Raw genomic sequence first — 19,768 nt, forward strand, 5'->3', positions numbered from 1 at the left:
GTGAAGCCCAGAAATTCACAAGATTGAATTTCTTCATCGTTAACCATGGAAATGGGTGGGTTCGTTTGATCCTTCTGAAGTGACAGGGTGATATTTTCCAGGATTGACGGACGTGTTCCATTTATCAGATGAGTATCTAATCGATTCCACATCTGCAGAGAATGATGTAGATGCAGTCTGCCGAGCAGTGCCATGGGGGACTGCATGACAGTGGTCTTCTGCAAAAGTAAGGGCAGATTTTCCAGATCATTGGCGAGATCTTTTGGATCAATGAGGAACTGGAGGCCCAACACACTGATTTGGAGAACGAACTCCAGCCTCAACTCTGAGAGAGGAGAGGGATACATTGATAGCAACACGTTGATTGCACGAGTGGAGGAATGAAGGCTTCCTTTTTGCCCGCAGGCAGAGAGCTTGAACGTAAAGCAAGATGCAGACTGTCAAATGCCCAAGATGTGTCCAAAGAGACCATCCTGACCTCTTAAGAGTTGGCTTCCAACCATTGTTGAGAGAGGAATAGCAGCAAGTCAGAGTTGAGTGCCTGAAACAGAATCCAAACTGATGGTCAGAGTATCATCTGGTGTCATGTACACTACTGGTCGAAAGTTTTAGAACACCTCAATTTTTCCATTTTTTATTGAAATGTACGCAGTTTAATGTCTCAATGTACTCTAAAATTAAGCATAGAACAAAGAAACAATTGTAGATAAAAAATAAATCATAGAATCATTTTGTTTAACAAAATTTAATTTAAATTTTTGACTCAGCAAAGTCGTCACCTTTTGCAGATATAACCGCCGAACACACTCGTGGCATTCTTTCTACAATGGAAATCAAATATTGTTCGGGAAGTTCTTCCCAACACTGTTGCAGAAGTTCCCACAAATGTGTTGCACTTGTAGGTTGCTTTGCTTTCACCCTGCTGTCCAGTTCATTCCAAACCAGTTCGATAGGGTTTAAGTCTGGAGACTGTGCTGGCCATTCCATTATTTGAAGCCTACCGTCTTATTTTCCTCGAAGGTAGTTTTGACATAGCCTGGAGGTGTGTTTGGGGTCATTATCTTGCTGTCGGATGAATCCCCTGACCAACTAGGCATATACCAGAGGGTATTGCATGGCGCTGCAAAATGCTGTGGTAGCCCTTTTGGTTCAGGGTGCCAGTCACTCTGTGCAAGTCGCCGACTCTGGATCCAGCAAAAGAGCCCCAGACCATCATGCTTCCTCCTCCATGTTTGACAGTTGGTGTCACACACCGAGGAACCATCCTTTCGCCTACTCAATGGCGTACAAACACCCTGCATGATGAACCAAAGATTTCAAATTTTGATTCATCGGTCCATACTGCTGATTAACTTATAGCTTCTTCCAGTCTTCAGTAGTCCACTGGTGGTGCTTCATGGCCCAGGCAAGCCTCTTTTTCTTATTTTGCCATCTTAGCAATGGCTTTCTTATTGCCACTCGACCCGTCAAACCTGCAGCTCAAAGTCTTCTCTTCACAGTTGAAACTGAGACTTGCTTACTTCGACCAGTGTTACGCTGTGCTTGAAGCTGTTGTCCTGTGAGCCACCTATCACGCAAGCTGTTGACTCTCAGAAACTTGTCTTCTGATTCTGTTGTGGCTTTGTGTCTACCAGACCTCTTCCTGTCAGAGTTTCCTCCAGTTTCCAATATACTACTTCCTGCAGTGCAATATTATCCAAATAATGCTTCAGAGGGTGTAATAACAGTCTGTTCCAATACTGCTTTTATACAGACGAGATTTGTAATCGAGTAATCAGCAGAGGTTGGGACACCTGTCGGAATTGTTTGCATCAACTTTCAAGGCTTAATTTACTTACCTTGCTTCAGATCAGCTGTAAGTTGTTAACCCATTACTTGTTCCTTGAAGAAAGCCTTTTTTTTTTTTTTTTTTCTTTTTTTACAATATAACTGTGCAATTTGCATTATTTTTCCGTTTTTGCTAACTTAAACTTTTTTTTTTTAACCTCGAGCAGTTTACTGCTCACCTTTGTACCATTTCAGGTTATTCACTGGACTGGTTATTGCTTAAATTTCAATAAAAACTGGAAAATTTGAGGTGTTCTAAAACTTTTGACCGGTAGTGTAGCCTGCCAGGTTTGGCGGCGGGCGTCAGATGTTGTGTAGCATGCTGTGTCAGATTCTGAGACAGAATCAAAACTGATGGTCAGAGATCATCTGGCGTCGGATGTCTTGTAGCGTGCCAGGTCCGGCGTCTGGTGTCATGTAGTGTGCCGTGCCGGGTGTCTGGTGTGCCGTGCCGGGTGTCTGGTGTTGCGTGCCGTGCCGTGCCGTGCTGTGCCTGGTGTCGTGCTGCATGCTGTGCCTGGTGTCGTGTAGCGTGCCATGCCGTGTCGGATTCTGTGACGGAATCCAAACTGATGGTTGGTGATCATCTGGTGTCATGTGGCGTGTTGGGTGACGGGCGTCGGGTATCGTGTAGCGTGTCGTGTGCCGGGCGTTTGGCGTCGTGTAACATGCCGTGCCAGGTGTCTGGTGTCGTGTAGTGTGCTATTATTGTCGAATTCTGAGACAGTATTCAAACTGATGGTCAGAGATCATCTGGTGTTGTGTAGCGTCGGTTGGCGGGCATCTGGTGGCTGGCGTTAGGTGTTGTGTAGCGTGCCGTGTCGTGTCGGATTCTGACAGGATTCAAACTGATGGTCAGAGATCATCTGGTGTTGTGTAGCGTGTCGGTTGGCGGGCATCTGGTGGCTGGCATTAGGTGTTGTGTAGCGTGCCGTGTCGTGTCGGATTCTGACAGGATCCAAACCGATGGACAGAGATCAGACTGTTTGAAAACACAAACTACTTTAAAATGGCACAAATGATGAATTCCATGACTTTGCTTCAATTGGAAGTAAGCTCACTGGTCTGTAGTTGGTTTTGCATGCTTCTTGATGACTGAAGTGGTTTGCTGACTTCCTGGCCAATGGAAAGGGCAAAGGATGAATCAGACAGACAAAGGGAAAGCGAAACAGCAGAGCAGGATTTCACAACATGCACACTGACTGTTGGGGCCTGTTGCTGAAGCGGTTTCAAGGCCGGACAGAACTTTCTCCACCTTCTCAGGTAAGAAGGATACAGAGTCGAGGGGATAGAGTGGGATGGGTTGGATAAATGAGATTTAGAGGCAAACGGTTTCAATACATTCTGCCTTGATTCGGGCAGAGTATGCAGTGATGCCATTTGAGGGGATGGAGGGGGAGTAAACACTGGGAATGAACTTGCCAAGGAACCACCATAATGTGGAAGGAGACTGGTTGGAGAGTTCAGCAATGGTGTTTTCAAGATGGTGTTTTCTGGAATGCCTAATTATAGACACACATGCTTGTTGTGAGCCTTACAATTCTAATGAAATTATTTCCCTCCAGCAGGATAGCTTTTCATTTTGAGAAAGCACGTTGCTTGACCGCATCCTCCTCCTATACAGGATTAAGTGTACCAGAGCCTTAAGGATTTATAGGATAGCTGTAGATGGGATGGTATGAACTGGTGCACAAGGTGCACAAGTGTTTTTTTGTTTTTTTTTGTGAAAGTATTCTCAGGTGGAGTCAATGTCAGGTGTTGTGTAATTGGTTGAACCCAATCCTTTTGTGAGAGGGCAGTTTGCAATCCTTGCCAGTTGGCCTGTGCATGCAGCCATAATTCTGCTTCGTTAAGGGTATTCTCTTGCAATAGCCAGATATATTATGGGCCTTGACAAAGTGTTCAGAAGAGCCAAGAGGAATAGGAGAGATTGGAAGTTCATCATTACCTGATCCAGAAGTCCAGATTTTGGATGTAGTATTTTTTATGGAAACGAGACCGAAAGTCGAACGGTGGCGTAGCCCAGCTTGTAATATATTATAAACCACAAACACATATAATTAGCTTTTTAAACAGCCGCTAATGCTGTTTATAACATTAAACAAAGAAATTTGGAGGAATCCCGACATCTGTGAGGTAAATTTTACTTACAGAACTGAGGGAAAATATACTGTAATCTATATACCTCACAAGGGTTGGGTTAATAACAAGCTATCAAAAAACTGAGGCGAATTTCTTACTTCCGCGGTTGTTAGTACCGCACACCGCTTATCATTGAATCATGAACCATACACCGCTTCAATCCATTTACTCTGTATTCACGACATTGGGATTAAAGTGTTTTGGACATATTTACTATAATAGTGTGATTCGGCGCGCTCCGCGTGCCCCACCACACGTCGTTTCAGAGGGAAAGGCATCTTTGACCATTTCGGTGTCTTTTGGGTCTTCAGAGTCTTTTGGATTCTCTGGGCCTTTAAGGGTATTTTCGGTCTTCGGGGTGTTTTGGGTCTTCGGGGTGTTTTGGGTCTTCGGGGTGTTTTGTGTCTTCGGGGTGTTTTGTGTCTTCGGGGTGTTTTGGGTCTTCGGGGTGTTTTGGGTCTTTGGGGTGTTTTGGGTATTTCTGATGTTTTGTGTCTTTAGGGTGTCTTGGGTCTTTGGGGTGTTTTGTGTCTTTGGGGTATTTTGGTTATTCTGGGTATTTAAGGGTATTTTGGGTCTAAAGGGTCTTTTGGGGTTTTTCAGGGTCTTCAGGGTGTTTTGGGTCTTCAGGGTGTTTTGGGTCTTCAGGGTGTTTTGGGTCTTCAGGGTGTTTTGGGTCTTCAGGGTGTTTTGGGTCTTCAGGGTGTTTTGGGTCTTCAGGGTGTTTTGGGTCTTCAGGGTGTTTTGGGTCTTCAGGGTGTTTTGGGTCTTCAGGGTGTTTTTGGTCTTCAGGGTGTTTTTGGTCTTCAGGGTGTTTTTGGTCTTCAGGGTGTTTTTGGTCTTCAGGGTCTTTTGGGTCTTTTGGGTCTTCAGGGTCTTTTGGGTTTTCAGGGTCTTTTGGGTCTTCAGGGTATTTCTGAGCCTCAGGGCCCTCAAGGGTATTTTGGTGGTCTTTGGGGTGTTTTGCTGGTGTTTGGGGTGTTTTGGTGGTCTTTGGGGTGTTTTGGTGGTCTTTAGGGTGTTTTGGTGGTCTTTGGGTCTTTTTTTTTTTGGTATACTGAATCGAGGCTCGTGAAAGAGCTAACATTTATTTCACAAACAAATCAACCAGACAAACAAAATATATAAAAAGAGGGAGCGGAAGACAAGATGGGGAGAGAAGGGGAAGCACACAAACACAACATTTGAGAGCAGGGAGAAGTGTGGGAGGGAGAGGGCTTGGGGGGAGGAGGCGTGAGAAGGGGGGGGGGGGTGAGGTATCAAACACAAGGGCACCTAAATTAGCGGGGGTAGAAAAGATCAAGGTTTTGGATGGGGGAAGATAAGAGATGGTGGTGAACAGCTGTTTTAAAGACCTGGAGGGTGGAGTGGGGTTGAAGAGAGTGAGGGAGTTTGTTCCAGAGGCGGGAGAAAAGAGGAATGAAGGAGTGAAGGTGAGCAGAGAGTCTTGATTTTGGCAGTTTAACCATAAGAGGGTTGCAGGCAGATCTTGTGCGACCTGTAGGAATATTTGGGGGACAGAGCCCAGAGAGAGCTGGGGGGGGGCAAGGCCAGAGAGGAGTCGGTAGAAGACGGAAAGACCACCAACCTGCCTGCAGTGAGTGAGTGAAAGGCCCTTGGAGTCAGCTTCATCGCGGGAGATTCCAATGATTCTGAAAGCTTTGGTTTCAACAGCGTGAAGACGAGCTAGGTGTGAGGCAGGAGCACCAGACCAGAGGGGAGAGCAGTATTCCATAGAGCTGCGGATGAAAGCCTTGTTAGTGGTGAGGAGCTCAGGTGTACCAAGGAAGGACTTCGCACGACGGAGGATGCCCAGTCGGCGACTGGCTTTGGAGGCCAGATTTGAAATGTGGTTTCCCCAGGAAAGATCATGGCAGATAGTGAGACCCAAAAGCTTGAGTGACAGAACTTCTTGGAGAGGATTATTCAGAAAGTGGATGGGAGGGTTGTCCAGTCGGTCTTTTCGGAGAGACATCGTAAGAGTGTGAGATTTGTCAGGATTGAAAGACATGTTCCATTTGTTTGCCCAGTCTGTGATTTTGTCCAGGTCTGCAGAGAGTGAGGAGGCTGCAGATTGCCGATCTGAGGGATGAGGAATGGAGCGACAGAGTAGAGTCTTCAGCAAAGAGAAAGAGAGGATTTTCAAGAGAGTCAGAGAGATCATTGATGAAGACCAGAAAAAGCACAGGGCCGAGAACACTGCCTTGGGGAACTCCAGCCTGAACAGGAAGAGGAGATGAGAGAAACCCATTCAGGGCCACACGCTGACGACGACCAGAGAGGAAGTCCGCCAGCCATGCGTGGAGATTTCCATGGATACCAAAGGAGGAGAGTTTGGTGAGCAGAGCGGGGTGCCAGACCGTATCAAAGGCACGTGAAATGTCAAGGGAGATGGCTATAATTTCCTGTTTGGAGTTGAGGACCTCCATCCATTGTTGAGAAAGCAGAAGCAGCATGTCCAGAGTCGAGTGACCTGGTCTGAAACCAAATTGATGGTCAGAGATCAAGCCATTGGAGAAGAGGAAAGATTTCATATCTGGAGCAATGATGGATTCCATGACTTTGCTGATAATTGGGAGAAGGCTGATTGGTCTGTAGTTGCTAGGATCTGGTTTTGCACCTTTTTTGTGCAAAGTGGTGATGTTGGCTGATTTCCAAGCAGATGGCAGATGACCTTGAGCAAAAGAGAGGGTGAAGAGAACAGAAAGAGGGAGTGAAAGAGCGGAAGAACATGATTTTAGGACCCGTGGGCAGTTTTGGTGGTCTTTGGGGTGTTTTGGTGGTCTTTGAGGGGTATTGGTGGTCTTTAAGGGGTATTGGTGGTCTTTAAGGGGTATTGGTCATCTTTAAAGGGTCATCAAAGGTCTGAGGGGTCTCAGCAGTCTAAAAGTAATGAAGAGGATGTTAATTGTCCCCCGTCGCACCGTGGAGCGAAAGGGGGACTATTGTCTTTTATTTGAAGAAGAAGAAGAAGAAGAAGACGTTTGCGTCGCATATAAACAAACATACATAACGACATAACCATATACGTTTGCTCGATTATAATAAGATATGATATGATATGAATAAGGCTTACGATACAGTGTCATCCCTTGGACACGATCAATGGACTCCCCAATATTCGCTGTGTTCACGGTTTGAATTGCACTGAGGTAATGTGGAGGCGTTTCGTGGATATGAATAAGGCTTACTATATAGTGTCAGTGTACCCAGAGGTAAAATGTCAAGTGTACCCAGAAGTGATGTGAACGGAGTCTGCAATGTTCCTGGGTGTCATGAGTTATCCACCGATTGCGTTTCACGTCACAACAAGTGAGGTCAAAAGAAAACGAAGCATATCCAGAGGTGTGGGAAAAAAACGTTAGGCGGAGATCAAACCTGAAAATGCTGGAGATCAAACCTGAAATTGGTAAAACAATATAGCTTATTTTTCTCCAAGGTTTCCCAGGATTACCCACCAAAAATTGTTTCGATCGTTTCAGCCGTTTTTGCAGTACCTGGGAACGGACGGACATTTGGTGAATTATAGTAAGATTTTTTTGCTCACCTGGAACGAAGTTCAGGTGAGCTTATGTAATGGTGCGTTGTCCGTCAGTCCGTAAACACTTGAAACTTCTTCTCCAAAACCGCTGATGGGATTGCAATAAAATTTGGCACAAATGATATTTGTTGTGTTGTTGACGAAAGTTAGTTCACGGCATTAAAATAATCGGGGCCTAAGGGAGTTGTGGAAAACCGAAGGAAGGGACCCCCTGAGTATACCCTGAAAGTTTGGTGTCTATCGGCCCAATAGTCTCTGGAGTAGTTCCAGGACATGCAGACAAATACACTGTTCTGTTTTATTTATTACATTAACTGTTTGTTGCCATATTTCGATTTTTGTATTTTCTTTTTCAAACTTTGGTTTTCTATTTGCATACAGGTAGATGAAGATATTTGTACTTTGCCATATCAATATCCTGCTGCTTTATTCCTCCTGCCCCCCCCCCCTCCCCCACCCCTTGCTCTGACGACGCAGAGATGTACAGCTGTGTACTACGTATCCATGGATTCCGTGATGGTCTCACAGTTCCTGTACTACAAGTTTAAAAACCGTAGGTCTGCAGGTAAGTTGGAAAGGCATACCAGTGAATAAGCATTAGGATTGCATTCGATGTGCATTAGTAACAAACATGAAAAATGGAAAGATTAACAAATTAATTGAAATTGCTCATTGAATAGTTCTTCAACCAGTTTTCTGCTCTTCTGATCCTAAATTTTAGAATTGATTCCTTTCTTTGATTCTGATGTGCTTTGCACCCACAGCCACTCGGATTATGAACTGTCTTGCTGTGGTGTGTTTGGTCGGACCACTTGCCTGGTTGTTTGGGTCCGTGCCGAGCCGACCAGAAATCCCTTTGACTAGAGGGCCTAGCCGGTCACTGCTGTTTATTCAACCACTGGTCAATGTGCGATGACAACGGACTTGCACTGTTGGAGTACACATTGTTTTCTGAACTCTGGTGCACAAGCTTTGTTCATAGTTGTTTGTGGGATTATTCATTGAATATAAGTTGTACAGGATGGGTGGGAGGGGTCTGAGGTGAGGTGAGGTTGGGTGGAAACAGCTTGAAACAGGGGTGCGGTTAAAATGTTTAACTGTAAGCTTTTATGTTTTGCAACAGTTGTTGTTCGATAAGGTTTTCAGCAGAGGTTGCTTCCATGTATCTGTTCAACACTAGGGCTGAAGATGAAATTGAGATGAAGATCAAATTTGAGAAAAACAAAATTTACATTTCAGTTCGTCCAGGAGCAAAACGATGCAAGGGGAGAGGTGGGAGTGGGCAGTTTATTGTTGACGAAATTAGGGTCACCTTTGAAATGGCTGCTTCTTCTTCCTCCTCTTCAATAACGACAATTATTCCCACGTTTTTGTTGGGATGGCCAGGAGAAGTTTTTGGGTAAGTCTTTCGTGAACCGGCTGGCAATGCCTGACGCTCGATTAAGTAGTTGGGGCAGAAATTTGTAATTTTCTCATGGTGCCAGCTATAGCCCGCCTACTCTTCTTGAGGCACACTGTGGGATCTTTAACGTCCACTAACAAATGCCCGCAGACAGTACGACACCCAGTTTAACGTCACTCCGAGGGCTGGGATACATATTGAATTGCCCTACTTGTGAAACGGCAGGATGACGTATAGGATAAACAGCAGGATTTATAGCTGGGTCGTGATTTACACCCAGGCTGTGGACAGCTTGGAGATGAGTGTGCATATAATCTAAGCCATCCTGCCAGCCCCTTGGGAATAGCCTAGAATTCTGGGTGGTGAGGGGGGTTATAACAGTTTCCTTGCTGTCTCGGTACACAGTTACGTGAAAAAGTAAGGACACCCCATATAACGTTTTGACTTTTTCAACATATTTCAACATACAGCTATTTGATCTTCATTTCAACAATATTGATAGATAAAGGTGATATAATATAACAAATATGAAACATTTACATTTTGTAGTCCATTGTATAATTTAAATAAACATAAATGCAAATTTCGAATGTGGAAAAAGTAAGTACACCCCTACATTTATCACTACTTCAAATACCTAAAATTAGAATCAGGTGCACCAGCTCAGGTGCAAATGATTAGAACATCATTAGAGAAGATCTTGGAGGAACCTGTCTTATTTAAACCTCAGACATTTAGTTTGGTTTGCTCTTTGTTGTTGAAGTGTGCGGCATCACCATGCTTAGATCAAAAGAGCTCTCTGAGGGCTTCAGAAAGAAGGTTAATAGATGCCTACGAGTCTGGGAAGGGATTTAAAAAGATCTCCAAACAATTTGAAATCAATCATTCGACTGTCCGGAAGATCATCTACAAGTGGAAAAGATTCCAAACAACTGCCAACTTGTTCAGGCCAGGCCGCCCCAGCAAGTTCAGCCCGAGAGCAGACCACAAGATGCTGAAAGAAGTCTCGAAGAACCCCAGAATGTCATCATGGGACCTACAGGTAGCTCTTGTAGCTTTTGCCACTGTTGATGTCAAAGTGCACGAGTCTACCATTAGAAAGAGGCTGCACAAGTTTGATCTACATGGGAGGTGTGCCAGGAGGAAACCTTTGCTGTCCAGAAAGAACATCAGGGCAAGACTAAAGTTTGCCAATGAACACCTAGGCAAAGACGAGCACTTCTGGAACAATGTGCTCTGAACAGATGAGTCAAAGGTAGAGCTATTTGGCCACAATACCAGAAGACATGTTTGGTGAAAACCAAAGACAGCATTTGACCACAAGAACCTGATACCAACTGTAAAGCATGGTGGTGGAAATATTATGGTTTGGGGCAGCTTTGCTGCATCAGGGCCTGGGAAGCTCACCATCATAGAATCCACTATGAATTCTTCATTGTACCAGAGGGTGCCTGAGGATAATGTGAGGCCATCTGTCGGCAATTTGAAGCTCAACCGAAGGTGGACCTTGCAACATGACAATGACCCTAAACAAATCAGTAAATCCACAAAGGAATGGCTGAAAAGAAAGAAATGGAGGGTTCTGGAATGGCCAAGTCAAAGCCCGTATCTAAATCCCATCGAGATGTTGTGGGGGGATTTGAAATGAGCTGTGCAAGCAAGAAACCCCTCAAACATCACACAGCTGAAAGAATTCTGCATGGAGGAGTGGGCAAAAATTTCTCCCAGTCGATGTCAGAGACTGGTAGACAGTTATAAGAAATGCCTACTTGAGGTTTTCTGCCAAAGGGGGCAATACCACCTATTAGAGCCAAGGGTGTACTTACTTTTTCCACATGCGAAATTTGCATTTATGTTTATTTAAATGATACAATGGTCCACAAAATGTAAATGTTTCATGATATTTGTTATATTATATCACCTTTATCTATCAATATTGTTGAAATGAAGATCAAATAGCTGTGTGTTGAAATATGTTGAAAAAGTCAAAACTTTACATGGGGTGTACTTACTTTTTTACGTGACTGTAAATAAATAGATGCATACAACTATTTGTTGAGGCAGAACCTATTGAGGTTGTTTTTCAGGAATGTTCCTGCAAAGACTGAAATTTAAGTACCTGTGGAATTTGAAATAAGTTAAGGTGATATGTTTAGTAGCTTGATATCCAGTGAATATTTCAGGTAGGTTTTGGTGATATTCCTTGTGAATGGGTAGTTAAAACAAAGCTAGCAGAATACTGTCCTTTTTTTTGTTTGTTTGTTTCAATGTGTAATTGGCTTGATCGACTCATTCGGTTAAAGTTCCTAATAACGTCAAAATAATTGTCTTGCGTGCAGGTGGAGGTGGTGACTGGTTACGTCTGTGGCAGCCTGTCCTGCCTGTTGTCCCTCGGCTCTCGTTTGGCACAACTCAACAAAAATGTATGACTGAACCTTTTTTTTTTTTTTTTTTTTTTTTTTTTTTTTTTTTTTTTTTTTTTTTTTTTTTTTTTTTTTTGCTTCTTGTCCTCTACCCTACATGATCAGATGATTTGGAACAGCATTTCTGGCAAACACCATGCATTTATTTTTCTGTGTAAATGATCTCGTCTGCAATGTAATCAGTTGGAAATATCACGGCTATATAGCCACGATGTATTATATATGCACATAAGCACAGTATGCATGATTTTGCTCCATATACGCAACCTGGGTTCAGTTAATTTTTTTGGGAGTGATTGAGGCAGCATTATGTTGTCTATACACCACCCAAATAAAGGGCAATAAAACAACGTGTTTCAGGCTTGGAACAGCATCGCCTGTAAGGTGGGCACTCTGCTCTGGTGTTAATAATTGTAAGGATAACATGAACCCCCTGGCGGCTCCTGTAGGGTGCGAGTACTTTGAGTTAGGCCTGCACCAACGAAGTTGCCGGGGACATGGTTTTCGGGTTATCAATCCATCCATCCATCCGTCTGTACGTGATAGGTTAGTGTTACGACAGGCAAAAATGCAAAGCAAAACATGGGGGTCAAACTGATTTAATTATTGGTTACAATAAAATGAAATAAAGAAATGTGTATGTGTATGTATTTGAAGAAGAGATGTATGATATGATGGAAAGAAATGGGAAAACCAGATCAGGCCAACGGACCTACTCCCCCATGAATAAGAAACCTGTGTTGGCATTAATTCTAACTCAGAATCGCTAAGTTCGCTCTCAGGGTATTGCCTCAACGACAGCAGTCAAATGGCCGGCACGAGGGTGATGGAGGAGGGAACGATCAGCACTATGAGACACCCCAATGAAGGTACCCACCAACATACAGGCATGAGGATGATGGAGGGTGGAACGATCCACACTTGTGTGGTCCCATTCTGGTTTTGTGTTCTCACTGACCTCTGAGGTCTCTTCAAATAATTTCACCCAAAGTGAACTCTCCACCGGGGTCACGCCACCATACAGAGGTGATCTGGCCTCTATGTGGAATGAGGCCTTCTATAGCCACCTGTCTGTTGCTGCCTCATTTTTCCAGAGCAGTCAATCAATCCTCAACTTCCACCATCCAAGGTGCCATGAATATCTTTCACTTCTCAAAATGTCAGGCATTCAAGCTCTTGCCTGGGAAATCCCCTCGTTGCAGCTTTGAGTCAAACGTCCAAAGCCCCTCAAAAAATCCACATGACCATCATCCCATCCACGATTACCTGCCACATTCCAGACCAGGAAAACAATCCTGACCTCTATGCCCTAGTCACTACGTACCAGCTACACAAGTGTAGTGCCTACTGCAAAGTTAGGCGCAAGCGTGGCAGCACTTTCATTACCAATTGCAAATTTGGGTTTCCACGTGAAGCGTGTGAAACTGCAAAGTTGCACTGTGTGGAGGAAAAGCTGGAAAAAAACGCCAGAAAATATACTAGCTTGCATGTGCGGAGTCAGAGAGTCAGAGATTCTGTTTCGATTCAGATTCTGCATAGATTCAGAGATTCAAAGAGTCAGATCTCTTGCGGAGTCAGAGATTAGGGTCAACGCCTACAATCCTCTGCTCCTCTATCTGTGGAAAGCCAACTTAGACATACAATTTGTGTCTGAATCCTCCTTGGCTCTTGCACACTATGTGACCAGTTATGTCACAAAAGCTGAAATGAGCAACATGCACGACATCTGGCAGGAAGTTAGTGAATCCAAGAGCGTCTACAGTCTGCTGTGGAGCTTTGGTGTGAGTTTTGTGCTCAGAGTGTGGTTTGTACGAAGACTCTATCTTGCTTGGAGATCATCTCTGAAAAATCTGATGTAAAGCGGATATCTGTTTTGATACCTCACGAGGAGTCGCAGGTTGAAAAACCACAAGGTGCTCAAACAACGTCGTGAGATTGACCCAGACAGTGAAAATTTTTGAGCAAAACCTCTACAGTAACCACTATCCCGGCAGACCAGACGACCTTGAGGACGTGTGTCTGCATTACTTTGTGGCCAACTATGACTGGTACAGCAAAGACAGCAATGGGGATAGATTTTACAGAAAGCTGTCCAAGCCCAGACTGGTAAATCACATGCTTTTTGATCCTGAAAGGGAAGATCAGAGACAAGACGACTTCTATTCCCTGATTCTTCTCTTCGTACCCTTCAGAGACGAAAGTTCTCTTCTCAAAGAGAATGAAACTGCTGAGGAAGCATTTTATCGCCTCTTGCCAGTAAATTGACTGTTTGGCATATCACTCACGACTGCAGACTCTGCTTAAAGCTTAGGCAACTGTCAAGAAAATTGATTAAGTCAGACGGGCAGATGGAGGAGAACAAAATAACATTAAGGAGGACGACAATCCTCAGTTGTTTGGCGAAGCTAAGGCTGCTATGCGAGACATGTCCGGCATGAATGCCAATACATCCATCAAACTGACTCAAAGAGAGGGTCACAATGTTAAATGACGATCAGAGGCGCATCTTTGAAAACGTGGAGTCACCTTCAACATAAATGTCAACATGAAGCCAATAAATGTCACTGTGACATCAAGCCTTTGAGAATGTTCATTAGTGGTGTCGGGGGCACTGGGAAGTCATTTCTCATCGAGGGTGTAAAGGCTCTGGTTGATATGTGGCCATCTGACGATTTGAAGTGTGCCATTGCTGCACCCACTGGCTTGGCTGTTTTCAATGTTGGTGGTGTGACTATTCACCGGCTGTTTCAGTTACAGCAGAGCACGAAGGCAAGGAAGCAGGCTACTGGTCACTGTCTAAAGCAGCCCAGAAAGTCCTGAAGAGCACACTTCGGAGCTTGTAAATTCTGATCATTGACGAAGTTTCAATGGTTTCCAGCCTCAACTTGGCATATATTCACCTGAGGCTGGAAGAGCTGTTTGGGGGAGACAAGTGGTTTGGAACTATCAGTGTCTTCTTTGTTGGTGATTTGCTCCAACTGCAGCCAGTCAATGGCAATCCTGTGTTTGAGGTGATGGACAAGAAGGCAATGTGCCACAAACTGGGATGTGCAACATCTGTTAACATTTGGAACGACTCTGTAGTGTATGATGAGCTCACCATCGATGAACGACAGAAGAAGGATGGCAAATTCTCGTCTATGCTGGATTGTGTGAGATGTGGTTGTCTGACTGAAGAAAGCATTGCTACCCTTCAAGAACGGGTTGTTGATGGCACAGTCTTGGAAACATTTCATGATCTCCAGAATTCATGAATGAGTCCAGTCTGTCTCTTTCCCACTCAAACAGTGCAATAAGGTGAATTGCGACATGCTTAATCAGTTGGACTCTGAAAAGCATGTAATACAATGCACCGACCAGGTTGACGAAACTAAAAGTACAGCCAAGTGGCATGACAAGGCAGCTAAACAGCTGAACAACCTCAATAATGACCAACAACACAGCAGGACTGGAAGCTGTTTTGAACCTAGCAGTTGGTGAGAGTCATGCTCAGGCCCAACTTAAATGTCAACGAAGGCCTAGTCAATGGTGCCATAGGCACCATCGTTGATGTATACTATTCACAATAAGTTAGGGACATTGTGGGAGTGTTTATTTTTTTTTTATAGGGGTTAGGGTTACGGTATTGAAATCAAGAATGCTGTTTTTTCACACTCATTAATAACCATAGAATTAGGACCAACAACCTTTTTCAACATAATTAATACACAAAATCAACCACACCGAAGAACCTGCCAATATCCCTAACTTATTGTGAGTAGTGTACTACCAGGTCGCATATCTGTCACGTTTGGCCACCTGAGCAGTCCCTGTGACTGAGAAAGTGAAGGGAAAATTCATAGTGATAAACTACTATGTGTATCGCACCGAGTTCCCGCTTATTTTGGCTTATGCCATGACTATACACAAATGTCAAGGGCTGTCTTTGGATTGTGCAATTGTAAACCTTTCTGATAAGGTATTTGCTGACGGAATGGCCTATGTTGCACTGTCTAGAGTGAAAACGCTGGTAGGGTTGCACCTCGTTTCATTTGACCCAGCATCTATTCAGATCAATACAAAATGTGTCAAGGAGATTGAGGGAACTCTTCAGAAAAGACCTTCCCTTGTATGACATCCCTGCTGCATCTGCCACCAAAAAGCGCAAGCTTATTGGTGTGTGCCAAAACGATGAGCCAACTGCAAAAAAGCAATGTACTTGTGCTGCAGAACGAAAGGCTTCCAACTCCGCCAAGATGAAGCTTCATGCCCGTGTTGCAGAGCGAAAGACTTACAACTCTGCTAAGACTGGAATTGACAAAGGTAAGTCTAAGTTGTGGAATGAGAAGCCACAAGGAAACACTGAGCCTGAGAAGCGAGTTTGGCCATTTCAATTCCACTCAGTTGATGCAGAGTGGTAGTGGAATGCTTGTGCAGCTATGTCTTCCGTTTGAGAAACCAAATGGAGTGAGTGTTGGTGCTCATGACTTGCCTTTCACTCGTCCAGACGTGCTTAAGATCAAAGGTATAATGCCAGATGGGAACTGCATGTTCTGCTTGCTGTCATTTGTTGTGACAGGTTCTGAAGACCACCATGAGGCAGTCCATGCTAAAATAGTCCAGCACATGAGAGATATTGCCCCCTGTATGCTGGGACATATCAAAAGCTATTTGGGACTGGGCACTTGTTCAAGCATGGATGAGTACATCTAGCAAAGCAAGATGGACAGGTATGCTTTAGGCATGGATCTCGAACTGCTTACCTTTGCACATTTGACCAAAATGTGTGTGTTTTCCTTCTCAGTGGTACCACGGAACTGGAACTGATTATGGACCCCACAATGTAGACAGAATGTTGGCTGTGGCCGTTGCAGCTAAGTCCATCTACCTGAGACACATGGGCAGTCATTATGATGTGGTCATCTCGATTAAAGAGTTTTGCAGTTCAAGTGCTAACCCACCTGGGAAAAACAAACGCACCAATTCACAGCAGAATGTCAATGATGAAAAGTTGGACAAGAAAAGGAAACCTGTTAATAACAGTTACTCCCAGACAGCCAATATACAGGAATGGCCTGATCATAGGCACTAGACCATCACTGAGGAATGGCAGCGCTCAGCATGCAATATGCTCGGTCTCGTTTTCATCAGGTCCAATGGTATGAGTTGTGGTGGTCCAGATGTGATTCTTACATGTCCAGACCATCACAGATTTCAAAAAAAATCAAGGATGACGGTAACTGTTTATTTCGCTCATTTGCACATATCACTGGCTCGCAACAACAACATGGAGCTGTGCATTCTGCAATTGACACACACACACGTCTGATATTGAGCCATTCATACTTCGCACTGGTGTGTCCAGTGTTGAAGCCTACATAAGAGCTTCTCGTATGGACAGTGCAGGTACTTGAGGTACAGAAAACGAAATTCTTACTCTCGCATATTTGCTGAATACCCCAGTGTATGTGTACAACAGCGAGAGTATGGATTGGGTAAGGTACTCCCCTATGCATGTTGACAAAAATTTGCATGAAAATGTCACGCAGATGGCTATGTACATTAGGCTGCAGCATGATCACTTTGATGTTGTTCTCTCAACTGTAAATCCACAGTCACTATTTTGGCCGTTTCTAAGTGCAGGTCATTGTGTGGCATGAGGCTGGATGAAGACATTACTCTTTGAGAAACGAGCAATAAGACAGAGCTGCAAGATAGTCAGGGTTACGTAAGACAATATAGGAACACATGTGCAGTGTTTGACTGCTGACCAAGATATCTTGACAATTTTGCTCCAGGATTGGGTATCCTCTGAGTACCATACACCATTGTGTTATTGTAGCGGCTGCCGCTGGGTTTTCACAATCGCCTTGCACCTATCAAGGACGCGGAGCGATCACCATGCCGGGCTCGTCCAGGACGCCCGGGCAGGCCCGCGCTCAACTTGCCAGGCCTCGGTCGGGACGCCCGGGCATGCCCGGGCAGGCTCACCCTCAACTTGCCAGGCCGCAGCCAGGCTGTCTAGCTGTTTGTCTAACTCTAGCAGCAAATATTACACTCCCATGTTAGATCAGGCTGTCTATCTTTGGCTGTCTGCGTCAAGGTGGGAGGACACTGTTTCATCATGGCCTTCAAGTGAGTCTTTTTATGGCATTGTTTGTGCTTGGAGACTGCTCGGGAGCACATAAAGTACACGGGTAATGTAACAAAGAATTTCCATAAATAAACGAGAATGCATTATTTTCCTTTTAAAATAAATGATCCACAAAGTGTTCATGGAGAATGCGCACATTTTGAAGGCTTTGCACCGGGCGTGTGTTAATGTCCCGAAACACACGAGTAGTTGGTTGAGGGCCACGCCCCCTGGCGCCGGGCCTGGGCAAACCCTCCGGGATAATAGTTATATATATTGCTGCCCGATAAACGGGTTTTCAGAGTGCCTGAGTGTTTGATTTGATTAAAGCAACTCGGATGAATTCCAGCTTTTTGTCGCGTCCATTCTTCCGATCGACGTGGGAGCCCCAGCTCCTTCATTGGTGACCTACCGACATGGACACGGCAGTCGCCCTTAAACTGCCTACCTTCTGGGAGGCTCACGCGGCGGTTTGGTTCGCACAGGCGGAGTCCCTGTTCGCCCTGCGAGGCATCACGGCCGACGACACCCGCTTCCACCATGTGGTAGCTGCGCTCGGTTCGGCTACCGCGTCCCGCGCCCTGAGCCTCCTCGAGAGCCCGCCAGCCGCTGACAAATACGGCGCGATTAAGAAGCTTCTCCTCGATGCTTTCGCCCTCCCATCGGCGGAACGCGCACGGCGTCTGCTCGAACTGCCTGAGCTCGGCGACACGCGCCCTTCCGAGCGAATGGACTACATGCTTTCACTGCTCGGCGAGCACTCTCCGGCATTCCTGTTCCGGGAGCTGTTCCTCCGTCAGCTGCCTAACCCGGTACGCCTCGCCCTGGCAAGCACGACGATCACAGATCCCCGGGCTCTTGCCAGAGAAGCCGACAAGATCTCCGCCGCAGGACAGCGCGTCGCAGCGGCGACATGGGACCCACCGCCGTCCGACGCAACACCCATGGCGCCCGAGCACCCGGCACGGTCGACGGCCGAACTGCCGACGCAATTGGCGGCCGCTACACCGCGCCGACCATCTGCAGCACGACGACCGGGGCCTCCACCTGACCAAGCATGGTGTTACTATCATGCCAGGTTCGGACAGAAGGCCCGGACATGCCGACCCCCGTGCACCTTCGGCAGGCCGGGAAACGGCCGGGCCGGCGTTCATTACCAGCCATGAGCGCCGGCCACACGGGCAACTTACTGTTCATCACGGATAAAGCGTCCGGACGGCGCTTCCTGTGCGACACCGGTGCCCAACTGAGCGTCATACCCGCCTCTGACCAGGACAGGCAATCCGCGGTTTGCGGCCCCTCCTTGGTTGCGGCCAACGGATCGACCATCCGCACCTTCGGCCCGCGCAACGTCACCCTCTGCTTTGGCGGCCAACGCTTTGCTTGGACGTTTGTAACCGCAAACGTGCCCATGGCTCTGCTAGGCGCCGACTTCCTCTGCGCACACGGACTGCTGGTGGACGTCCAACGGCGTCGTTTAATCAACGCCGAAACCTTCAGCTCCCTGGTATGCACATTGAGCAGCTCCGCGCCGACCGAGCTGGCATGCACCGTCCCGGCGGCGAACGAGTTTGCTCGCCTGCTCACGGAGTTCCCGGCCCTCACGCGGCCGACGTTTTCGGCCGTCGCAGTACGGCATGGGATCGAGCACCACATACCAACCACGGGCCCGCCGGTCTACGCCAGGGCCCGCCGCCTCGACCCAGCCAAGCTCGCCGTAGCGAAGGCCGAATTCGACGCGTTGGAGCACCTCGGCATCGTGCGGCGCTCCGATAGCGCGTGGGCCTCGCCACTGCACATCGTGCCCAAGCCGGGGGGTGGATGGCGCCCGTGTGGCGACTACCGCCGTCTCAATGACGCTACCACCCCCGACAGGTACCCGATCCCGCATATCCAAGACTTCTCCGCCCGTCTCGCGGGACGGGTCATTTTTTCGAAAATTGATCTCATACGGGGATATCACCAGGTACCTGTCAGGGCGGCCGACGTCCCTAAAACGGCAGTCATCACGCCGTTCGGCTTATTCGAATTCTTGCAGATGCCGTTTGGTCTCAAGAACGCGGCTCAGGCGTTCCAGCGCTTGATGGACGGCGTGCTGCGTGACCTGCCGTTCCTTTTCGTTTACCTGGACGACATCCTCGTCGCCAGCACGTCCCGGGCCGAGCACCTCCTCCACCTCCGAACACTGTTCGGGCGCCTCAGCGAGCACGGCCTCATCGTCAACCCGGCCAAATGCCACTTCGGCACGACGGCCGTTGATTTTTTGGGCCACCACATCACCAAGAACGGGGCCGTGCCACTGCCAACCAAGGTCGAGGCCA

General features: G+C 46.4%; 1 protein-coding gene across 1 annotated transcript in view; it reads left to right on the forward strand.

Moving 5' to 3' along the window:
• Positions 1 to 19,768, forward strand: part of LOC144892745 (lysosomal amino acid transporter 1 homolog) — a 55,105-nt gene that overhangs the window by 2,670 nt on the left and 32,667 nt on the right. The window contains exons 4-6 of the mRNA XM_078781082.1: positions 7,892 to 8,075; positions 8,269 to 8,417; positions 11,252 to 11,335. Coding sequence (XP_078637208.1) covers positions 7,892 to 8,075; positions 8,269 to 8,417; positions 11,252 to 11,335 — 417 coding nt within the window. The remainder of the gene's footprint in view (positions 1 to 7,891; positions 8,076 to 8,268; positions 8,418 to 11,251; positions 11,336 to 19,768) is intronic.

The sequence above is a fragment of the Myxine glutinosa genome, chromosome 6, assembly GCF_964187855.1.
Source record: "Myxine glutinosa chromosome 6, kmMyxGlut1.1, whole genome shotgun sequence".
In the NCBI taxonomy this organism is placed as follows: domain Eukaryota; kingdom Metazoa; phylum Chordata; class Myxini; order Myxiniformes; family Myxinidae; genus Myxine; species Myxine glutinosa.